The sequence below is a fragment of the Anolis sagrei genome, chromosome 4, assembly GCF_037176765.1.
Source record: "Anolis sagrei isolate rAnoSag1 chromosome 4, rAnoSag1.mat, whole genome shotgun sequence".
Lineage (NCBI taxonomy): Eukaryota > Metazoa > Chordata > Lepidosauria > Squamata > Dactyloidae > Anolis > Anolis sagrei.
The window spans coordinates 220,407,489-220,424,629 of NC_090024.1; the positions used below are offsets into that span (position 1 = coordinate 220,407,489).

The 17,141-nt window shown below is 41.4% G+C and overlaps 1 protein-coding gene across 2 annotated transcripts in view; it reads right to left on the bottom strand.

Moving 5' to 3' along the window:
• PREX1 (phosphatidylinositol-3,4,5-trisphosphate dependent Rac exchange factor 1) overlaps nucleotides 1-17,141 on the bottom strand; it is a 227,997-nt gene that overhangs the window by 86,802 nt on the left and 124,054 nt on the right. For both annotated transcript variants that reach the window (XM_060772150.2, XM_067468184.1), the window contains exons 6-7: nucleotides 11,682-11,843; nucleotides 2,771-2,904 (exon numbers count right to left, since the gene is read on the bottom strand). In XM_060772150.2, the coding sequence (XP_060628133.2) occupies nucleotides 2,771-2,904; nucleotides 11,682-11,843 (296 nt within the window). The remainder of the gene's footprint in view (nucleotides 1-2,770; nucleotides 2,905-11,681; nucleotides 11,844-17,141) is intronic.

The window sequence follows — 17,141 nt, forward strand, 5'->3', positions numbered from 1 at the left end:
CTTCTTCTGCCTCCAATTCCTGAGCACTTCCCTGCTCCCCTTCCTCTTCCGAAGGTGAGGAATCCCTAACACATTGATTCAACAGATCTACTGTAATCAGAGTTGATAAATGGATTTAGCCTCCGGAAGATTTTTCAGTGCTGACAGAAGACCTCCACCCTCTGCATTTGTCCATGCAGTCCAACATATATGTAGCTGTCTTTATTTACTGTGCACTAGTGAGATGTAGTAGTTTGAGTACTGGAAAAGGACTCCAAAACACCAGTGCTTTAGTCCCTGCTCAACATTGGAGAAGTCAAAATCTCTTATCCTTAGGGGATGGTTACATTAAACCTCCCCTGAATGAATCTTGCCAAGACAACATAATGGCAGGTAGACTTTCAACATCATAGATGGAAATGATTTCAAGGCACACAACAACAGCGACAAAGTCATGAATCTTTTAGGGTTTCTATTCATTTTTATTTAGTTGTTATAACTTCTGCTTTCTCCAAATCTACTTTTTATATCATATTTTATTGAATTTATATCTGTATTTTTATTTTGGCACATACATTTCACCCAAATTTGGGGTGTTTTCCACCAGATAGTTAACAAATTTACAAAAAAAAACCCAACAACAACAACAATGATTTTCTGAAGAACTATTTTCCTGCTCTATCCATGAACATTTTGTCTTGGTAGAAAATTTTAATGAAAACAAATTAAAAGCGGATAGAGGCGGACTTCACATTAACTTGCCAACTCAAATGGACAACCATTTATAGAGTCAGGACTTGAATCATCAAGCAATTAAATTGTCTCTTTGATGGACATTATACGATTACTGAAGAAAACAGCTCCTAAAGGCTGATCACGGTAACATACCACATCAGAATATAGGAATACAGGAAGCCGCTGATTACAATATGACTCTCATATCCACAAGGGATACATTCCAAGACCCTCCGTGGTTATTAAAACTGTGGATAATAGTGAACACTACACTTTAACTATACTTAAGCCGGAAACATATCATAGGATTGCACTGGAGAATACAGAGAGGTCCACAAACACCTGGGAGGGGCGATATTTTCTGGAGTATAGATAAGTGAATTCATGCATATCAAATATGTGTATAAGCGGGTTGCATTGTTCTGGGTGAGACATCTAGTTTAGTACTGATGTCCCTGAATTTGCAGCAGCTCTCCAAGGTTTCAAATATGAGTTCTTCCTATCTGACCTTGAGACCTGCACTCTCTCTCTCTTTCTCTCTCTCTCTCTGTATGTGTGTTCATACAGTATGTTTGTATGTGTATGTATATATGTGTGTGTATGTATATATATATATATATACAGAAAGAGAGAGAGAGAGAGAGAGAACTATCCAAAATCTACTGCCAGAGGAAAGAGTACTGGTAGAGCATGCCTTATACAGAATTTCAAAATCCAGAACACTTCAAAATCCATAATTGTCTGCATGGGTGGCTGAGCTAGTAGTAACACATTAGCTTTTTGATCGTTCAATGTATACAAACTTTGAAAGCATTTTTTTTCCTGCTATATAAGAAGTGTTGCTTCCCATAAATCCAGTATAAAGTCCTGCATCCAATTAGTGTGTCACTTGCTAAGGCCTGCAGCTGGTCAGCTACTTACTAAATTCTGGACTAGAATTTAAATAGCAGACAGACAGATGAACTATCCAAAATAATAGCAGCTTTGCCACGTCTAAATATATCCTATAATATTAGGTAATGCAAAACAAACTCCCCTAGTGGTATTTTTTTAAATGAAAATCAGATTTGGACTGTGCTTGCTACAGTTATTAGGAAAATATAAACACAGATTCTTTAGAGAATTGAAAGTGGCTAAGCTGCCTTATTCAAGTCCAAGCCAAATTACTGTAAAGTTGCTCTCAGAAGCCTAGTCTGTACAAACAAGAGAGCTCTCTCAAAAGGCAGGAGAACATTTTGTTTCCTAAAACTTAGTGTTCTGGGAAAACTGCCTGCAGAAAGGGAGGGGCTATAGAAACCCAAAGTACTGACAGAGCCCAACCGAACAAAATAATTTCAAAGACAAAAGGGAGAAAAGAGTGTAGAAAACGGAGTTTGGGAACTAGCTATTTGTAATCAGTTTAGCAATTATGTGTTACTTAAAATAACACTCAAATCTGCTGAGTTATTAGTAAAGTTTTAGCTAAATTGTTATAGTAAAATAACAAAGGATAATCATACTACTTTTGCACAGTAACTGCACATTTTAATTACCATATATACTTGAGTATAAGCCAAGTTTTTCAGCCCTTTTTTAGGCCTAAAAAGCCCCCCTTGGTTAATACTCGAGTCAACGTTATTTATTATTTTACTCTGTTGTTATTGTTGTTGTTGTTATTGTTACATTTTTACTCTATTTATTTTTATTATTACATTTATTATTTTACTATATTTATTGTTATTATTACATTTATTATTTTACTCTATTATTATTGGAAGGATACGCAAGCACATTTACATTGAAGAAGGTTAGAATAATGGTTTAATCAGAGTTGGACAGTCTTAAATTACAGTTTTATGTAAATATTCAGAAACATTTCACCTACTGATGCCTCTATTAATGTAATTTTATTGGTATCTATTTATGTTTTGAAATTTACTAGTAGCGACTACATTTCCCACCCTCAGCTTATACTCAAGTGTAAGGGGGAATCTCTTTAAAGAGCAGTTCTCATTAGCAAAAGTGAAGACACAATTATTCTTTTCCATGAACTAAGACATGAGGCTGGTGTGCTCACCTGGATTTTCGCTTGCAATAGACCAGAAGGTTATCAAAAAGAAAGAATGTTCTCTCCTGGATATTTCCTGCTGAAATTTTTAACAAGGTGCCTTGGAGAAGGAGCTGGCTGCTGATGTCTGTCAAGTTGGATCCCTAAAAAACAAAACCACATTTTTTTCAGTCTGCACCCGAACTAAAGTTGCAACTAGCTTTTCTGCTTTGAACTCATGCATATGCTTATCCTGTTGATCAGATCAAACAATATTTTAAATGAAATGTTAAATACTGACAGAAATCAAACAAGTACAGAAGTTTGGTTCCACTTTAACTGTCATGGCCCCATCTTATGAAATCCTGGGAGTTGTAGTTTTGTGAAACATCTGAATTCCATGTCATAGAGTTCTGCTTCTCAAATTCACAGGTATTTAAATCCTTCATCAAGCTACAAATCCCAGAATTTATTTATTTATTTATTTATTTATTTCTGCTACTTATACCCCGCCCTTCTCACCCCCGAGGGGGGACTCAGGGCGGCTTACACAGACGGCACAATTCGATGCCCTTATACAAATACATACAGATATAAAAACAGTAATTAATAATTAACAGATTAAAAACATCAATATATAGCACCATAGCACAACAGTAAGCAATCTCATGGTCAGTGTTCGCGTTCCATAGGTCCAATAGGTTAAAATAGGTTCCTACACTATTTGCCCTTCATTATGGTCCTTCTTTTTTAGCTGCCAGAGTTTCCGAAAGCCTGGTCCCACATCCAAGTTTTCAGCTGTTTCCTGAATGAGAGAAGGGAGGGCGCTGTTCTAATCTCCCCGGGGAGTGAGTTCCACAGGCGAGGGGCCACCACTGAGAAGGCCCTGCTCCTCATCCCCGCCAGTCTCACTTGCGATAAAGGCGGGGTCGAGAGCAGGGCCCCCCCAGAGGATCTTAAACTCCGAGGTGGTGTGTAGAGGGAGATCCGTTCGGACAAGTACACTGGGCCGGAACCGTATAGGATTTTATAGGTCAAAACCAGCACCTTGAATTGTGCTCGGAATTGGATCGGCAGCCAGTGGAGCTGGCATAACAGGGGGGTGGTGTGCTCCCTGTATGCCGCTCCGGTGAGCAATCTGGCTGCCTCCCGTTGGACTAGTTGAAGTTTCCGAGCAGTCTTCAAGGGCAACCCCACGTAGAGTGCGTTGCAGTAATCCAGCCGGGATGTGACAAGAGCGTGGACCACCGTGGCCAGATCCGACTTCCCAAGGTACGGGCGCAGCTGGCGCACAAGTTTTAATTGTGCGAAAGCTCTCCCGGCCACCGCTGAGACCTGGGGTTCCAGGCTCAGCGGTGAATCCAGGATCACTCCCAAGCTGCGAACCTGCGTCTTCAGGGGGAGTGTAACCCCGTCTAACACAGGCTGTAACCCTATACCCTGTTCGGCCTTACGACTGACCAGTAGGACCTCTGTCTTGTCTGGATTCAACTTCAATTTGTTAGCTCTCATCCAGTCCGACACAGCAGCCAAGCACCGATTCAAAGTCTGGACAGCCTCCTTAGTGACAGGTGGGAAGGAGTGACAGATTTGGACATCATCTGCGTAGAGATAACATCTCATTCTGAAACTCCGAATGATCTCCCCCAGCGGCTTCATGTAGATGTTGAATAACATCGGGGACAGAATTGAACCCTGTGGGACTCCACACAACAACGGTTGTGGGGCCGAACAGGTGTCACCCAACGACACCTTCTGAGACCGACCCTCAAGGAAGGATCGGAGCCACCGCAGAGCAGTGCCCCCGAGCCCCATATCCATGAGGCGTCCCAGAAGGATACCGTGATCGACGGTATCGAAGGCCGCTGAGAGGTCCAGCAGAACTAACAGGGACACACTCCCCCTGTCTAGTTCCCTGCGCAGATCATCTACCAAGGCGACCAAGGCTGTCTCAGTACCATGTCCCGGCCTAAAGCCAGACTGTGCCGGATCTAGATAATCAGTGTCTACCAGAAACCCCTGGAGTTGTGTCGCCACCACACGTTCCATGACTTTGCCCAAGTAGGGGAGATTGGAAACTGGCCGATAGTTGTCGAATTGGGTGGGGTCCAGTGATGGTTTCTTCAACAGCGGTTTTATAATAGCTTGTTTTAAGCTCGCTGGAAACTCTCCTTTCTGTAAGGAGGTATTAACCATCACCTTCACCCACCCTGCCAAACCCCCTCTGGCTTCCTTGATCAGCCAGGAAGGGCAGGGGTCTAGGATGCATGTGGTGGGTCGTACCTCTCCAAGGATCCTGTCCACATCCTCAAGCTGAACCAATTGAAATGAATCCAACAAAACTGGACAAGCAGATGCTCTCGCCACATCCCCAGAGACTGCCGTTAATGTGGCGTCAAAGCCCGACCGAATCTGCCCAATTTTATCCGCGAAGAATCGAGCAAATGCTTCACAGTGAGCTACCGAGTTATCAGGGGCCTCGCTTTTCGGCGGATTTAACAGACCCCTGACAACTCGGAACAGCTCAGCTGGACGGTTCTTCGCCGATGCAATGTTGGCGGCAAGAAATGTTTTCTGTGCCGCCGCTATTGCCACACCATAGGACCTTAGGAAGGCATTCAGGTGTGTTTGGGCAGGGTTGGTGGGGTTCCGGCGCCACACGCACTCTAGCCTCCTCTTCTTTCGCTTCATCGCTGCCAGCTCCTCGGTAAACCAAGGATCTGGTTTAGCTCGGTTACTCGAGAGGGGGCGTTCCGGAGCGATTGTGTCGATTGCCCTGGTCATTTCCCTATCCCAGCGAGAGACCAAGACATCGACAGAGTCGCCAGCCAAGAAGGTGGAAAATTCCCCAAGAGCCGTCAGGAAGCCTTTTGGCTCCATAAGCCTCCTGGGGCGGACCATTCTAATAGGTCCACCACCCCTGCGGAGGTTAGGAGGCGCAGCAAGTCTAAACCTAATCAGGTGGTGATCGGTCCATGGCAACGGGGCGATGGTCAGCTCCTCCACACCGTCACTTTCACCCCATCCTTGAGAGAAGACCAAATCCAGTGTGTGACCAGCACTATGGGTGGGACCAGATACTAATTGGGACAGGCCCATGGTTGCCATGGTGGCCATGAAGTCCTGAGCTGCGCCCGTAAGAGAGGTCTCGGCCTGGACATTGAAGTCCCCCAGGACTATAAGTCGTTGGAAGCTCAATGCCCAGTCCGAGACCACTCCCGCTAGCTCAGGTAAGGAGACTGTTGTGCAGCGGGGTGGTCGGTACACCAACAGAATCCCTATCCTGTCCCGGTCACCTATCCTAAAGCCGGCACACTCAAAAGAAGATGATTGTGGGATGGGGCACCTGATCAGGGGAATACAAACCTTATAGACCACTGCGACTCCGCCTCCCCGCCCTCCAAGCCTCGGTTGGTGCTGAACGGAGTAACCCGGCGGACAAAGTTGGGAGAGATTTACCCCTCCCCCCTCATCCAGCCAGGTCTCCGTTATACAAGCCAGGTCAGCTTGTTCCTCCAGGATTAGATCTTGAATAATGGAGGTTTTCCCATTTACCGACCTGGCATTGAACAGCACCACCTTTAGCCTGGAGGGGCCACCAACCTGGCACCTCAGTTGTATCTTGTCAGGAGAATATTTTGGAGTTGTCAATGAGTCATTATTACTTTCGGGCCGAATGAGTTGTTGAGATGTAAATTGAGTGATCTTTGGAGTTGCCAATATTCTATTATGAATTTTGGGCCGAATTTGTTTATGTTTGAGACTACTTAGGTTCGCCAATTTATTGTTATAAATTTTGGGCCGAAATAGATCTTTTGTTCTCCCTTTCCCGTATCTCCCTCTACCTATCACCACCTCTATGGCGGCCCCCCTACCCACGGAATCACCGCCCCCGGGGAAGTTCCCTCCATTCTCCTCTGTTGTTAATCCGACTGTCAGCATTTGATAACAATATTTGATAACCCTATGAGATGGAACCATGTCCCTCAAAGTGGTATCAAACTGCTCAAGTCATCATTAGAACTAAACATCCTTCTAGTTTTAAGAGTATATTACAGATGGGAGTAATAAATTCTTCATAAATTTGGCCAGATCATACAATGCAAAGGTTGAGCATTCTTGATCCAGATATCAGAAATATTCCAACATCGGAAATCTTTTGCTGTCAGCTGCACATTTCTCCCTTTGAGGCAGCGGTTTTGGCACTCCTGCTCATTTATTCACAAGCCAGAAGTGGGTGGGCTCCCAAAGATCTCCTGCAGAATACATACTGTATTCCACCCCCTGAATACAGGCATCAGGCCCCTTATATCCTTATTCTATCCTCAAATAAAAACAAAAAAATAAGTGAGATGTGAAGCTGGAAAGAGATATGAGCATCTGTGAAATTAAGGAAATTGTGGGTTTGCACCAAGCATGACATCTGGATTCTCACCCTTTCCTAAACATTCCAGAATCCAAAAACTCTGAAATCCAAAATACTTCTGGTCCCAAGTATTTCAGATAAGAGATAATTAACCTGTATTCATCTAATCCTTTATTATAATTTTCGACCATCCAATAACTGATTTTCTCTGGGAAATATTATTTATTATTTACTACATTTATATACCACTTTTCTCCCCCTAAGGGAACTCAAGCGGTTTCCAACTTTATACACAGTTAAATACTAAATATTATAACAATAATGAAAACATATCATATATGCATAATAAAAAGCAAGGAGTAAAATAAATACAGCACATTGGTAATAAGAGACCAATAAAATAAACCATGCAAAAATCTAAAAATATTAAATCTTTACATTCTTAAGCTTTTTAACTTGATGGTTTAAAAACCCTGTAATGTAGGTGCCAAGTTAGCCTCTCCAGGGAGCACAAATAAAGTCACATCTTTTAAAAAGATCTTGTGTCTGCAGACTTCTGCCTCACCTTATTTGGCACCTGAAGGAGGACCTTGGACAGTGATATCATGATCCAGATGGGAAAATGCAGGAGGAAGTTCTGGATTTACTATGGCTTTGAAGGTTAAATCCAGCACTTTGAATTGTGCCTGGAAATGGATAGATGGGAAACTATGGTAAGCCCTAGTTAACAGTCTAGACACTCTATTTCTGAACTAATTGAAATTTCCACCTCATTTCAAATGAAGGCTGCCACATAATGCACTGCAATAGTCCACATGAAAAATTTCCATAGTTTGAATACTCCAGTTTTATATTTATACATTTAGCAACATTTCCTAAGGGCAGAAACCTGAAGCAATACTCCATTTATATTTGTTTTTTTGTAATCTGGTTGTGAGGGAGATGTTAACTGTTACTTCCTTTTATCTGCAGTGCAAACCAGACTAAGGAAGTGGATTAGATAATTTGGCCTACTGCTGTCTAATAGGGGACGGGGGCAAATTAAAATTGTGAAATGGATAGTGTCAGCAAAATAACTTCCTTACATTTTCCCTGCACATTTGCAGGAGCTTTACACTTAAAAGTTTTGGGGAGGAGACTGGGAGAGCAACAAAAATGTCTATAATGTAGATAAAATAGAAGAATACAGTATATTTTATTGCAAAAATCCTAGAACAACAAATCCTCTGAGGCAAATAAATGTAATTTCTATATTGCAGAAAAGAGATCAAGACTAAGATAGTCCTTTTTCTACTGAGCAGTTCTGCACATAATTCAAGCACACATTATAGTTCAGTTCCACAACTACCATTACGTCACAAAAGTCTTTCTTCAAGCCTGTCTGTCAAGTCCTGGTCCCTATACTGGAAGAATGGTGGATTAAAAATTAAATAAATAAACTAAAAATAAATAAATAAGGGGCCGCAGTAGCACAGCAGTTAAAGCTGCTAGCTGCAGAAAAGACTTCTGACCTTTAGCAGTTCGAAGTTGCAAGTTGGGGTGAGCTCCCAACTGTCAGTCCTAGCTTCTGCCAACCTAGCAGTTTGAAAGCATGCAATGAGAGTAGATCAATAGATGCCACCTCAGTGGGATGGCAAAAGGGTACCCCATACAGACATGCCAGCAAAAAGATTGAAAATGTCTAAGGACAGCAGGCTCCTTCACCATGGAAAATGGAACAAGAGTGCTTCCCCATGCCCAGAATTGAGCATTGCCTCCAGGTGCCAGAGATGGAAAAAGGGGAAGGCCTCGACCTTATCTGTTTATTGTATGTTGTTTTTCATGTAAAAGGCATTGAATGTTTGCCTTATATGTGTACTGTAATCCACTTTGAGTCCCTCCAGAGAGATAAAACAGAATATAATTAAAGTGTATTATTTATATTTTTAGCAAGTTATAATCATTTAAACATCACATACATTTAATTCATGGAAGATATCGAATTCTAGACACAGATCAAACAGCTTGGAAAATTACTTTTTTGGAATAGAACTCCCAGAATCATCTAGCAAGTGGGATTCTGGGAGCTGTAATCTAAAGACCTTAGTGCACTTACAATAGTAAGTTGCCTCTGTTGTCTTGTGCAAGGATACTATTGTCTATATGCACTCATGTGCAAGCCCGGAGTGGGAGTTGCACAATGAACAGCCATGAGTGATCACATTGGTCATGGGGTGGGCAGAGATATGTCAAGATACTAACCAGCCAATAAACCAGTCCACTACTCCACTTGTGTAAAGGGGTACTGGATACCTCCTTATGAAAGCTTGTAAAAACCATGAAAACTAGTGGAACCAGGGTTAGGCTAGTCTATTGTCCCAGTAGGACCTTGGTCTTCCACAATAATGCTTCTAAGCTCTGGTCTCTCTAACCTACATGCAACATTTTGGATATGGCTCAGGCTTACAACTTTAGCTGTTCATGTACAACCCTTCTGGGCCATTCTTTTTAAATTAGCTTTTTAAATAATCTACAGGCATATTGGATTAGATCCAGCCATAGTCATAATTAAAGCATATCTCTTGAAATTAGTGAAACTGACACCAGTTCTACAGCTTTAGACTAAAAGATTGATAACAATGATGGCCAAGTAAAAAGGTAACTCAGATGCCTATGCATCATTGCAACTAATTTTGTGGTGACATTTACTTTTTTTTTAAGGCTGAGCTACTTGTAGAATGGATCATAACATCTAAAGGGATCTTGCCCCTTTAACCTCTAAATCAGCTGCTCATTTCAACAATTTCAAAATAGCATAAACTCCCAATACAGAGAACTCTAGAGATACATTTTGAGGATTTTTATTCAATAGTGAAATGATGCTGCCTTCACCTATCGAACTCTGCAAGCAATAGGATAGACGATGATGGGTTGTTCTTTTTTCTTTTTCTAAGTAGCACCGATAAACATATCAGAAACTGTTTTCATTCCAAGAATACTTGATATAGGCCATTTAAACCCTTAAAAAAGCATAACCAGCTATTTTAAAAAATAGACCACCACCCACTATGAATATACCAGGGAAGTGACCATCTGAGGCTTAAGTGCACAAGCCATCCCACTCCAATAAATCCTCTAATCATGTCAAAATGAACATGTTTTCTTAACTGTAGGTCTTGTGCTAAATGTTAAATCTAGGCTTCATTTGCCTAGGTTTCTATCCATGCAAACAAACATCCAAATATCTGGGCTGCTCACATGGCTCCAGCTGGATGCCAAGAACATATTTGAAGGGAAAAAATGAGCAAGCTTTATTTAAACCAAACAAGACAAGGTTGTGCAGGAACACTCAGCAGTCTGAAAATGAGGAAGTTTACATGACCTCCTGAAAGATGCATCTAACTGAGGAATCTTCAAGTGGCCACCATCATCCTGGATATTTTAACTCTTTGTCCCATCATTCTTCCAGCACCAACATGGAAATTAAGTAATTTTGTAATAAAAGTGCCACAGAGTAAGACTTGTTTTATTTAGAACCCTGTAGCCATGGGAAATACATTCCAAGAATCCCTATGGATCCCTGAAACCACAAATAATAGAAAATCCGATATTTGACTCTACTTGGGCTGGGAGCACACTATAGAATAGCAGTAGAATATATAGAGAAACTCACAAACACTTGCAGGAGGGATTTGTTTTGAAGTGTGGATAAGCCTCTTCTTCCATTCAGCCCATGGTTTCTGCTACACATGCTACATTCTGTCATGTTAAGCAGTTTGAGCCACCTTTATCCAGAAATATAAAATGCCAAATCTCCCAAAACTCAAAATCTTTTGCTGCCAGCTGCCTGTTTTCTATAGGAAGCCTATGAGAGGTAAATATCAGGGATTGAGTGAACTGAGAAGTTCCATTTTAGAGGCAGTCTACACATATCCTTGCTCACTCCTCCTCTGTGTCCTCTGGATTGAAAGTTAATATGCTGGAGAACAGAGTATGGAAAGGAAAAAAGTCTGAGAAGAGGATGCTAAGAAGTGGCACAGGTAAGATAGGAAAAGGATAGCTGCCCAACTAGGGTGGCCCTTTCTTAAATCACTAGTAGTCATTGTACAATTCTGTCCTTTGTGCCCTACTCCTTTTTTGCAGAGAGAAGACATAGCTTGTAATGGGACTCATTTTGTAAATGAAAGTCCTACAAACAAAGAAGATAGAGTGCCATTCACAGACTGATATTTTCCTCAAGCAATTTGTACTCTTACAGAAGACCTATCCAGATGATTTTAAAATAATGAATTTTAAATAATTAATGTTAAACTATGGACTGACTATATCCATCTTATATGTTCTTCTGAATTGATATTACGCATTTCAACTGATTTGTGCATTTCCAACAGATGTTATATGTATTTTCACTGATGTTATATTTGTATTTTGATTTGTTGTTGTTCCCAGCCATGATATATAAAGAAGAATGCAGTAAGTATAAATATGATGAGGTAGACGATGGCATCAGCAAAGCCCATTTTGCTGGGTTGTATTTATTGACATAGCAGGATTGTAGGTGCTAAATAGATCCCATTGTTTCACCAAATACCATACCTCCCAGCCTTCAATATGGGACTGTAGCTGCTCAAGGGCCTCCAGCTTCTCCATCTGCCTCTTGGTCTCATTGATATTGGTGCATACTGTTTTCATTGCCTGCAAAGCATTCTGAACTGCTTGATAATCTGGGTGCTTAGCTGGTGTCCTCTTGGCTAGTTCCTAGAAGACAATAGTGAGAAAGAAAAGATCAAAAAGAAAATTAAATACATTTGAATGTGTATTTTAATCCCTGTTACTATTATTGGAAATAGAAAGTGCAATTATAATAGGAGTGGGGAACAACTGGGGTGCATTCTACATTGTAGAATTATTGTGGTTTGACACCACTTTAACTGTCATGGTAGGACTCTGGGATTTGTAGTTTGTTACAGCACCAACACTCTTTGGCAGATAAGGAAAAAATACCTTGTGAAACTATAACTTCCATGATCCTTTAGCATTGAGCAATGATAGCTAAAACAGTATCAAACTATATTAATTATTCAGTGTAGGTGCACTCTTGGCTGCCAATGATATTTTGGAGTTCAACTCTCTGAAGCCCCAACTAATATAGCAGCTGCAGGACACTATAGGAGTTGCAGTACAGTTGACTTATTTCTGAGACTACACAGAAAGTTCTGCCTTCTGCAGCAGAATTTGGAAAAGTTAAGGTTGAATTATAATTTCCATAATGCCTCATCAGTACGGCCTTTAAAGCTGTAGTCTTAAAGAGTGACCTTGCCAAGTTTTGTTCCCTAGATACTGGGATCATTACAAGGATTTGTTTTCTAGTGCTAGACATTGCTAAAGCTGAAGACTAGGGTGAGAAGCAGGTCCTTTTTAGTGACAGTTCCCATATATGGAACTCTACTACCAAATAAAACTATCCAGGATCCTTTCTTATAAATTTTAGGCTGCTAGTCAAATCTTCTTCCATATATGTCTGCTGAACTTGTCTGAAAGCAGTTTCAGATCTGCCAAAGAGCTAATGGATCTCTTGCTTTTCTTTTCTACATTGAATTATTGATGTGGTGTCATCATCGTTAATAACATTTCTTTCTAAAAAATTTAAAAGCTAAAAAGCATGGATTGAAAAATTAATATCAAGATGAAACAATTTGCTATGTGCAGGCAGTAAGCATCAACCAACCAGGAAATTATAGAAATATCACAACATGGACTGAGTCTTTCTCACCCTTAGAAGGAAACTATCAAAAGCTAAGTATGGTTTATCAAAAGATTTGGGAGATGGCCAGGATTGAGGAAGACTAGAGATAGCCTGGACTCATATTCAGGTCTCATCTGCTCACCATTAGTGGCAGAGTGTTCCAAAGAGAAGCCTTGAGAATTATAAGTAGGTCATCAGAATGGACTAATAAGAGATAATAATAGGCGTATTGCAAACAATATGCACTGTTCAGTCCAAGCAAAGAAACAGGTCTACTTGTTTGTTGGAAAGAAACTATGGAAAGCCTTTAGAAATTGACAGTAATTGCAAGTGGCATGGGTTCGGCAAACAGCATAGGTTTTGTCAACTTAGAATTATATCATCTTTTTCAGTCTAATAGTATTTTATAGCCAAACATATTGGGAGAAAAGATCCTTTCAATAAATCCTTACTAAGCTCATTCATTTCCTGCTGGTTCATAATAGAGTGTTTAATATTTGACATTTTTAGCCTGTCTGGAATCTTTCGCATTCTTCCAATACCCTTATTTGCCTTTTATACTTAGCTTTGATAGCTTTTAGCTCTGTGACCTAATAACAAAACCACTGCACAGCTGCTTTTGTCTATATTTCCAGAAGGAGAGCTGAAACAGAGGGAAATGAAATGCAACCAGTACAAGGGTCTGTAGAACAACTAATCAATTTAGCCATAAGAGGATGCGATGTGGAAGGAGCTAAGTTATACCTGCTCCAAAAAAATATCAATTCTGCATAAAATCTATATAAATAAATATGTAATATTCATTTGTGGGATTAATATAATTCAAAAACCACTGGACAAATTAACACCAAATTTGGACACAACACACCTATCAGACCAATGAGTGACCATCACTCATAAAATCACTAAAAAGCGAAGTGAAAGGGACTTAAAAAGCCACAAACCAACAATTACATTACAACACATACGCAAAACCACATATATATATATATATATATACGCACACACACACACACACACATATATACACATACACTCACACATATACACACAGATTGGGCCACAGCAACGCTACTGTTTTAATAATGCAAATAAAGGAAAATTGTATTGACATTTGGTGAAGTTTGGTGAAGCAGAGCATCTGTATGGTCCATTCATCAATTATTAGCAGAATGCATATCTCTGGGAAAAGAGGAATTGTAGCTATCTAGGAACTGTGCACTGCAAGGACACATTGGGAGTACTGAACATTTGTAAATATTCTCCAGAGGAGGGGAAAAACAAACACGTGGAGGTATGCATGTCATCAGAGGCAGGGTCAACAAATATCAAAGTGGAAAGCAGGTTTTGCTCTCACAAGAACAAGTTCTATTCATTTTCCTCACAAAAGTGAGCAAACTGTTCATTGATATGGGTGCCTTAGAAAGCAAATATCATCAGCTTTATGATAGACCTAAATCTAATTCTGAGCTATACAACAGACCTAATTTCCCCCACTAATGAATTAAAGTTTCAAAACCAAGTCTCTTTCAATCAACCCAGACCTACCTTTTCATTTATACAGCTCCACACCTACATTATGATTCTTGATGCTGCTATATTGTGCTGAAAGGTTGGGAAACGGTTAATATTTTTGAGATCTAACTCTGGCTGAGTTTGAGCCCATTCCTGCTCAGATCAGTCTTTGGAAAGGCTACTTTTTAGATGAGTGGTTTTGCTGCTGAGGAATTCTGGGTTGTATGGTTCATAAAAATAACCTTTCCAGGCTCTAAAGAAGCCTACATGTTTTGATCGCTTTGACCAAAGATCTCTTAGCAACTCTTCTTCACAGGGTTTTTTCACCACGAGATACAATGTGGTTTATCGCTACATATTTTTTTAAAAATGCCAGTATTATGAACATTACAAAATCCAGTCTGTTCCAAGTTCAAGCTCATTGATTTCATTTATTCATCACCATCTCTCCCGCACACATACACTCACACAAACACATTTTTCATGGTTTTGCATGCACTCTCTCTCTCTCTTGCTCTCTGTCTTTGAATGCACCATTTCAGGGATTTGATTAAGCTTTTTTTCCAAGAGAAAGAAAGGAAAAGAAAGAAATATTGATTTTCAATGGCTTTTGTCAAATGGGTGATTTGCCAGACACACATTATGTTGACAGCTAGGTGTCCTCGTTAGTGGAGCAGACCTAATGATGCAAAGTTGCCAATGGTCCATATAGGCTCTGTGAAAAATCCCACCCACACTTCACTCTCACAACAGTTTGATGCTGACCTATCCATTAATCACAAAAGCATATGCAATGGTTTCAGTGGCAGCAGAAATCTTGTTTTGACAACCCACTGACTTCTTCCACACATTACCCAGGATACATTGAGGAGACGGTAAGAAGATATCTGCAGGATCAGGAGAAATGACAATTTAAGTCAGGATTTGATTCACACACTGACCAATGTCCCAAAAGGAAGACAGAAGTGCAACCACCCTCCACTTTTTTGTGCTTTCCAGTAGTGATACAGAGATGTGCTGTCTCTTGTACCAGAGGGAATATATACCATGTGTGTTTACATGCCTCCAAGTTGCCTATTGCCTTACAGAGACTCCATAAATTTCATAGGGTTTTCTTAGAAAATAAATACTTAGAAGTAGTTTTGTTAGTTCCTTCCTCTGGAATATAGTGTGCAGCACCTAGTATTTGTTGTCAATCTCCCATCCTATCCAAGACCATGTTAATCTGGTGCTTTATCCAACATAACTAAAAGCCACTATTGTGTTTCACCTAAAGCAAAAGGCAGATGTCTGAGCTGAGATGGACTATACAGATCAGGAAGCACAGACTCAGCTTCTTTTTCATCCTAGAAGGACTTGCTAGATATCCTCTGATACCTAAACTTCTGTCTACATTTATCAGCTTTGCTTTCTCCATCCTGGAACTGAGTTTAACTAAAGTCCCCATGGTTCAAAACTATCAAACCCAATTTTTGTACTAGGACTCCTCCTACACACCTCACCTAATTTATTTTACCATCAGGCTAATTTCTGAAGAATTGAAAGCACACTAATCTGAATTTGTAGTCAGTCTTACAAAGTTGTTACCCATCTGTACATTTTGGTTTTTGTTTTGGGGTTGCTGTGAGTTATCCAGGCTGAGATGTCAGGATGGTGGTCCTTCTGGGCTAAGGGTGGTGCTGTTCAATGCCAGGTCGGTAAATGGGAAGTCCTCCATTATTCGAGATCTAATTCAGGAGGAACAGGCCGACCTGGCATGTATAACGGAGACCTGGCTGGATGAGGGGGGAGGTGTGAACCTCTCCCAGCTTTGCCCGCCAGGTTACTCTGTCCAGCACCAGCCAAGGCCCGGAGGGCGGGGAGGAGGAGTGGCAGTGGTCTATAAGGTTTGTATTCCCCTAATCAGGTGCCCCATCCCACAATCATCTACATTTGAGTGTGCCGGCTTCAGGTTAGGTGACCGGGACAGGATAGGGATTCTGTTAGTGTACCGACCACCCCGCTGCACGACAGTCTCCCTTCCTGAGCTAGCAGGAGTGGTCTCGGACATGGCGTTGAGCTCCCAGCGGCTTATAGTCCTGGGGGATTTCAATGTTCATGCCGAGACTGCTCTGTCAGGTGCAGCTCAGGACTTTATGGCCACCATGACAACCATGGGCCTGTCCCAACTAGTATCTGGTCCCACCCATATCGCTGGGCACACACTGGATTTGGTCTTTTCGCAGGGATGGGGTGATAGTATCGGGGTGGAGGAGCTAACCATCGCTCCTTTGTCATGGACCGATCACCACCTGATTAGGTTTAGACTGACTGCTCCTCCCAACCTCCGCAGGGGTGGTGGACCCATTAGAATGGTCCGCCCCAGGAGACTTATGGATCCTAGTGGTTTCCTGACGGCTCTTGGGGAATTTCCCACCTCCCTGGCTGGCGACCCTGTCGATGCCTTGGTCTCTCACTGGAACACCGAGATGACTAGGGCAATCGACACAATCGCTCCAGAACGCCCCCTCTCGAGTAACCGAGCTAACCCGGCTTCTTGGTTTACTGAGGAGCTGGCAGCAATGAAGCGAAAGAAGAGGTGGCTAGAGCGCGTGTGGCGCAGTAACCCGACTAAATCAACCCAAACACATCTGAATACCTTCTTAAGGTCCTACGGTGTGGCAATAGAGGCAGCACAAAAAACATCTTTCGCTGCTAATATTGCATCTGCGAAGAATCGTCCAGCTGAGCTCTTTCGAGTTGTCAGGGGTCTGTTAAATCCGCCGAAAAGCGAGATCCCTGACAGCTCTGGAGCT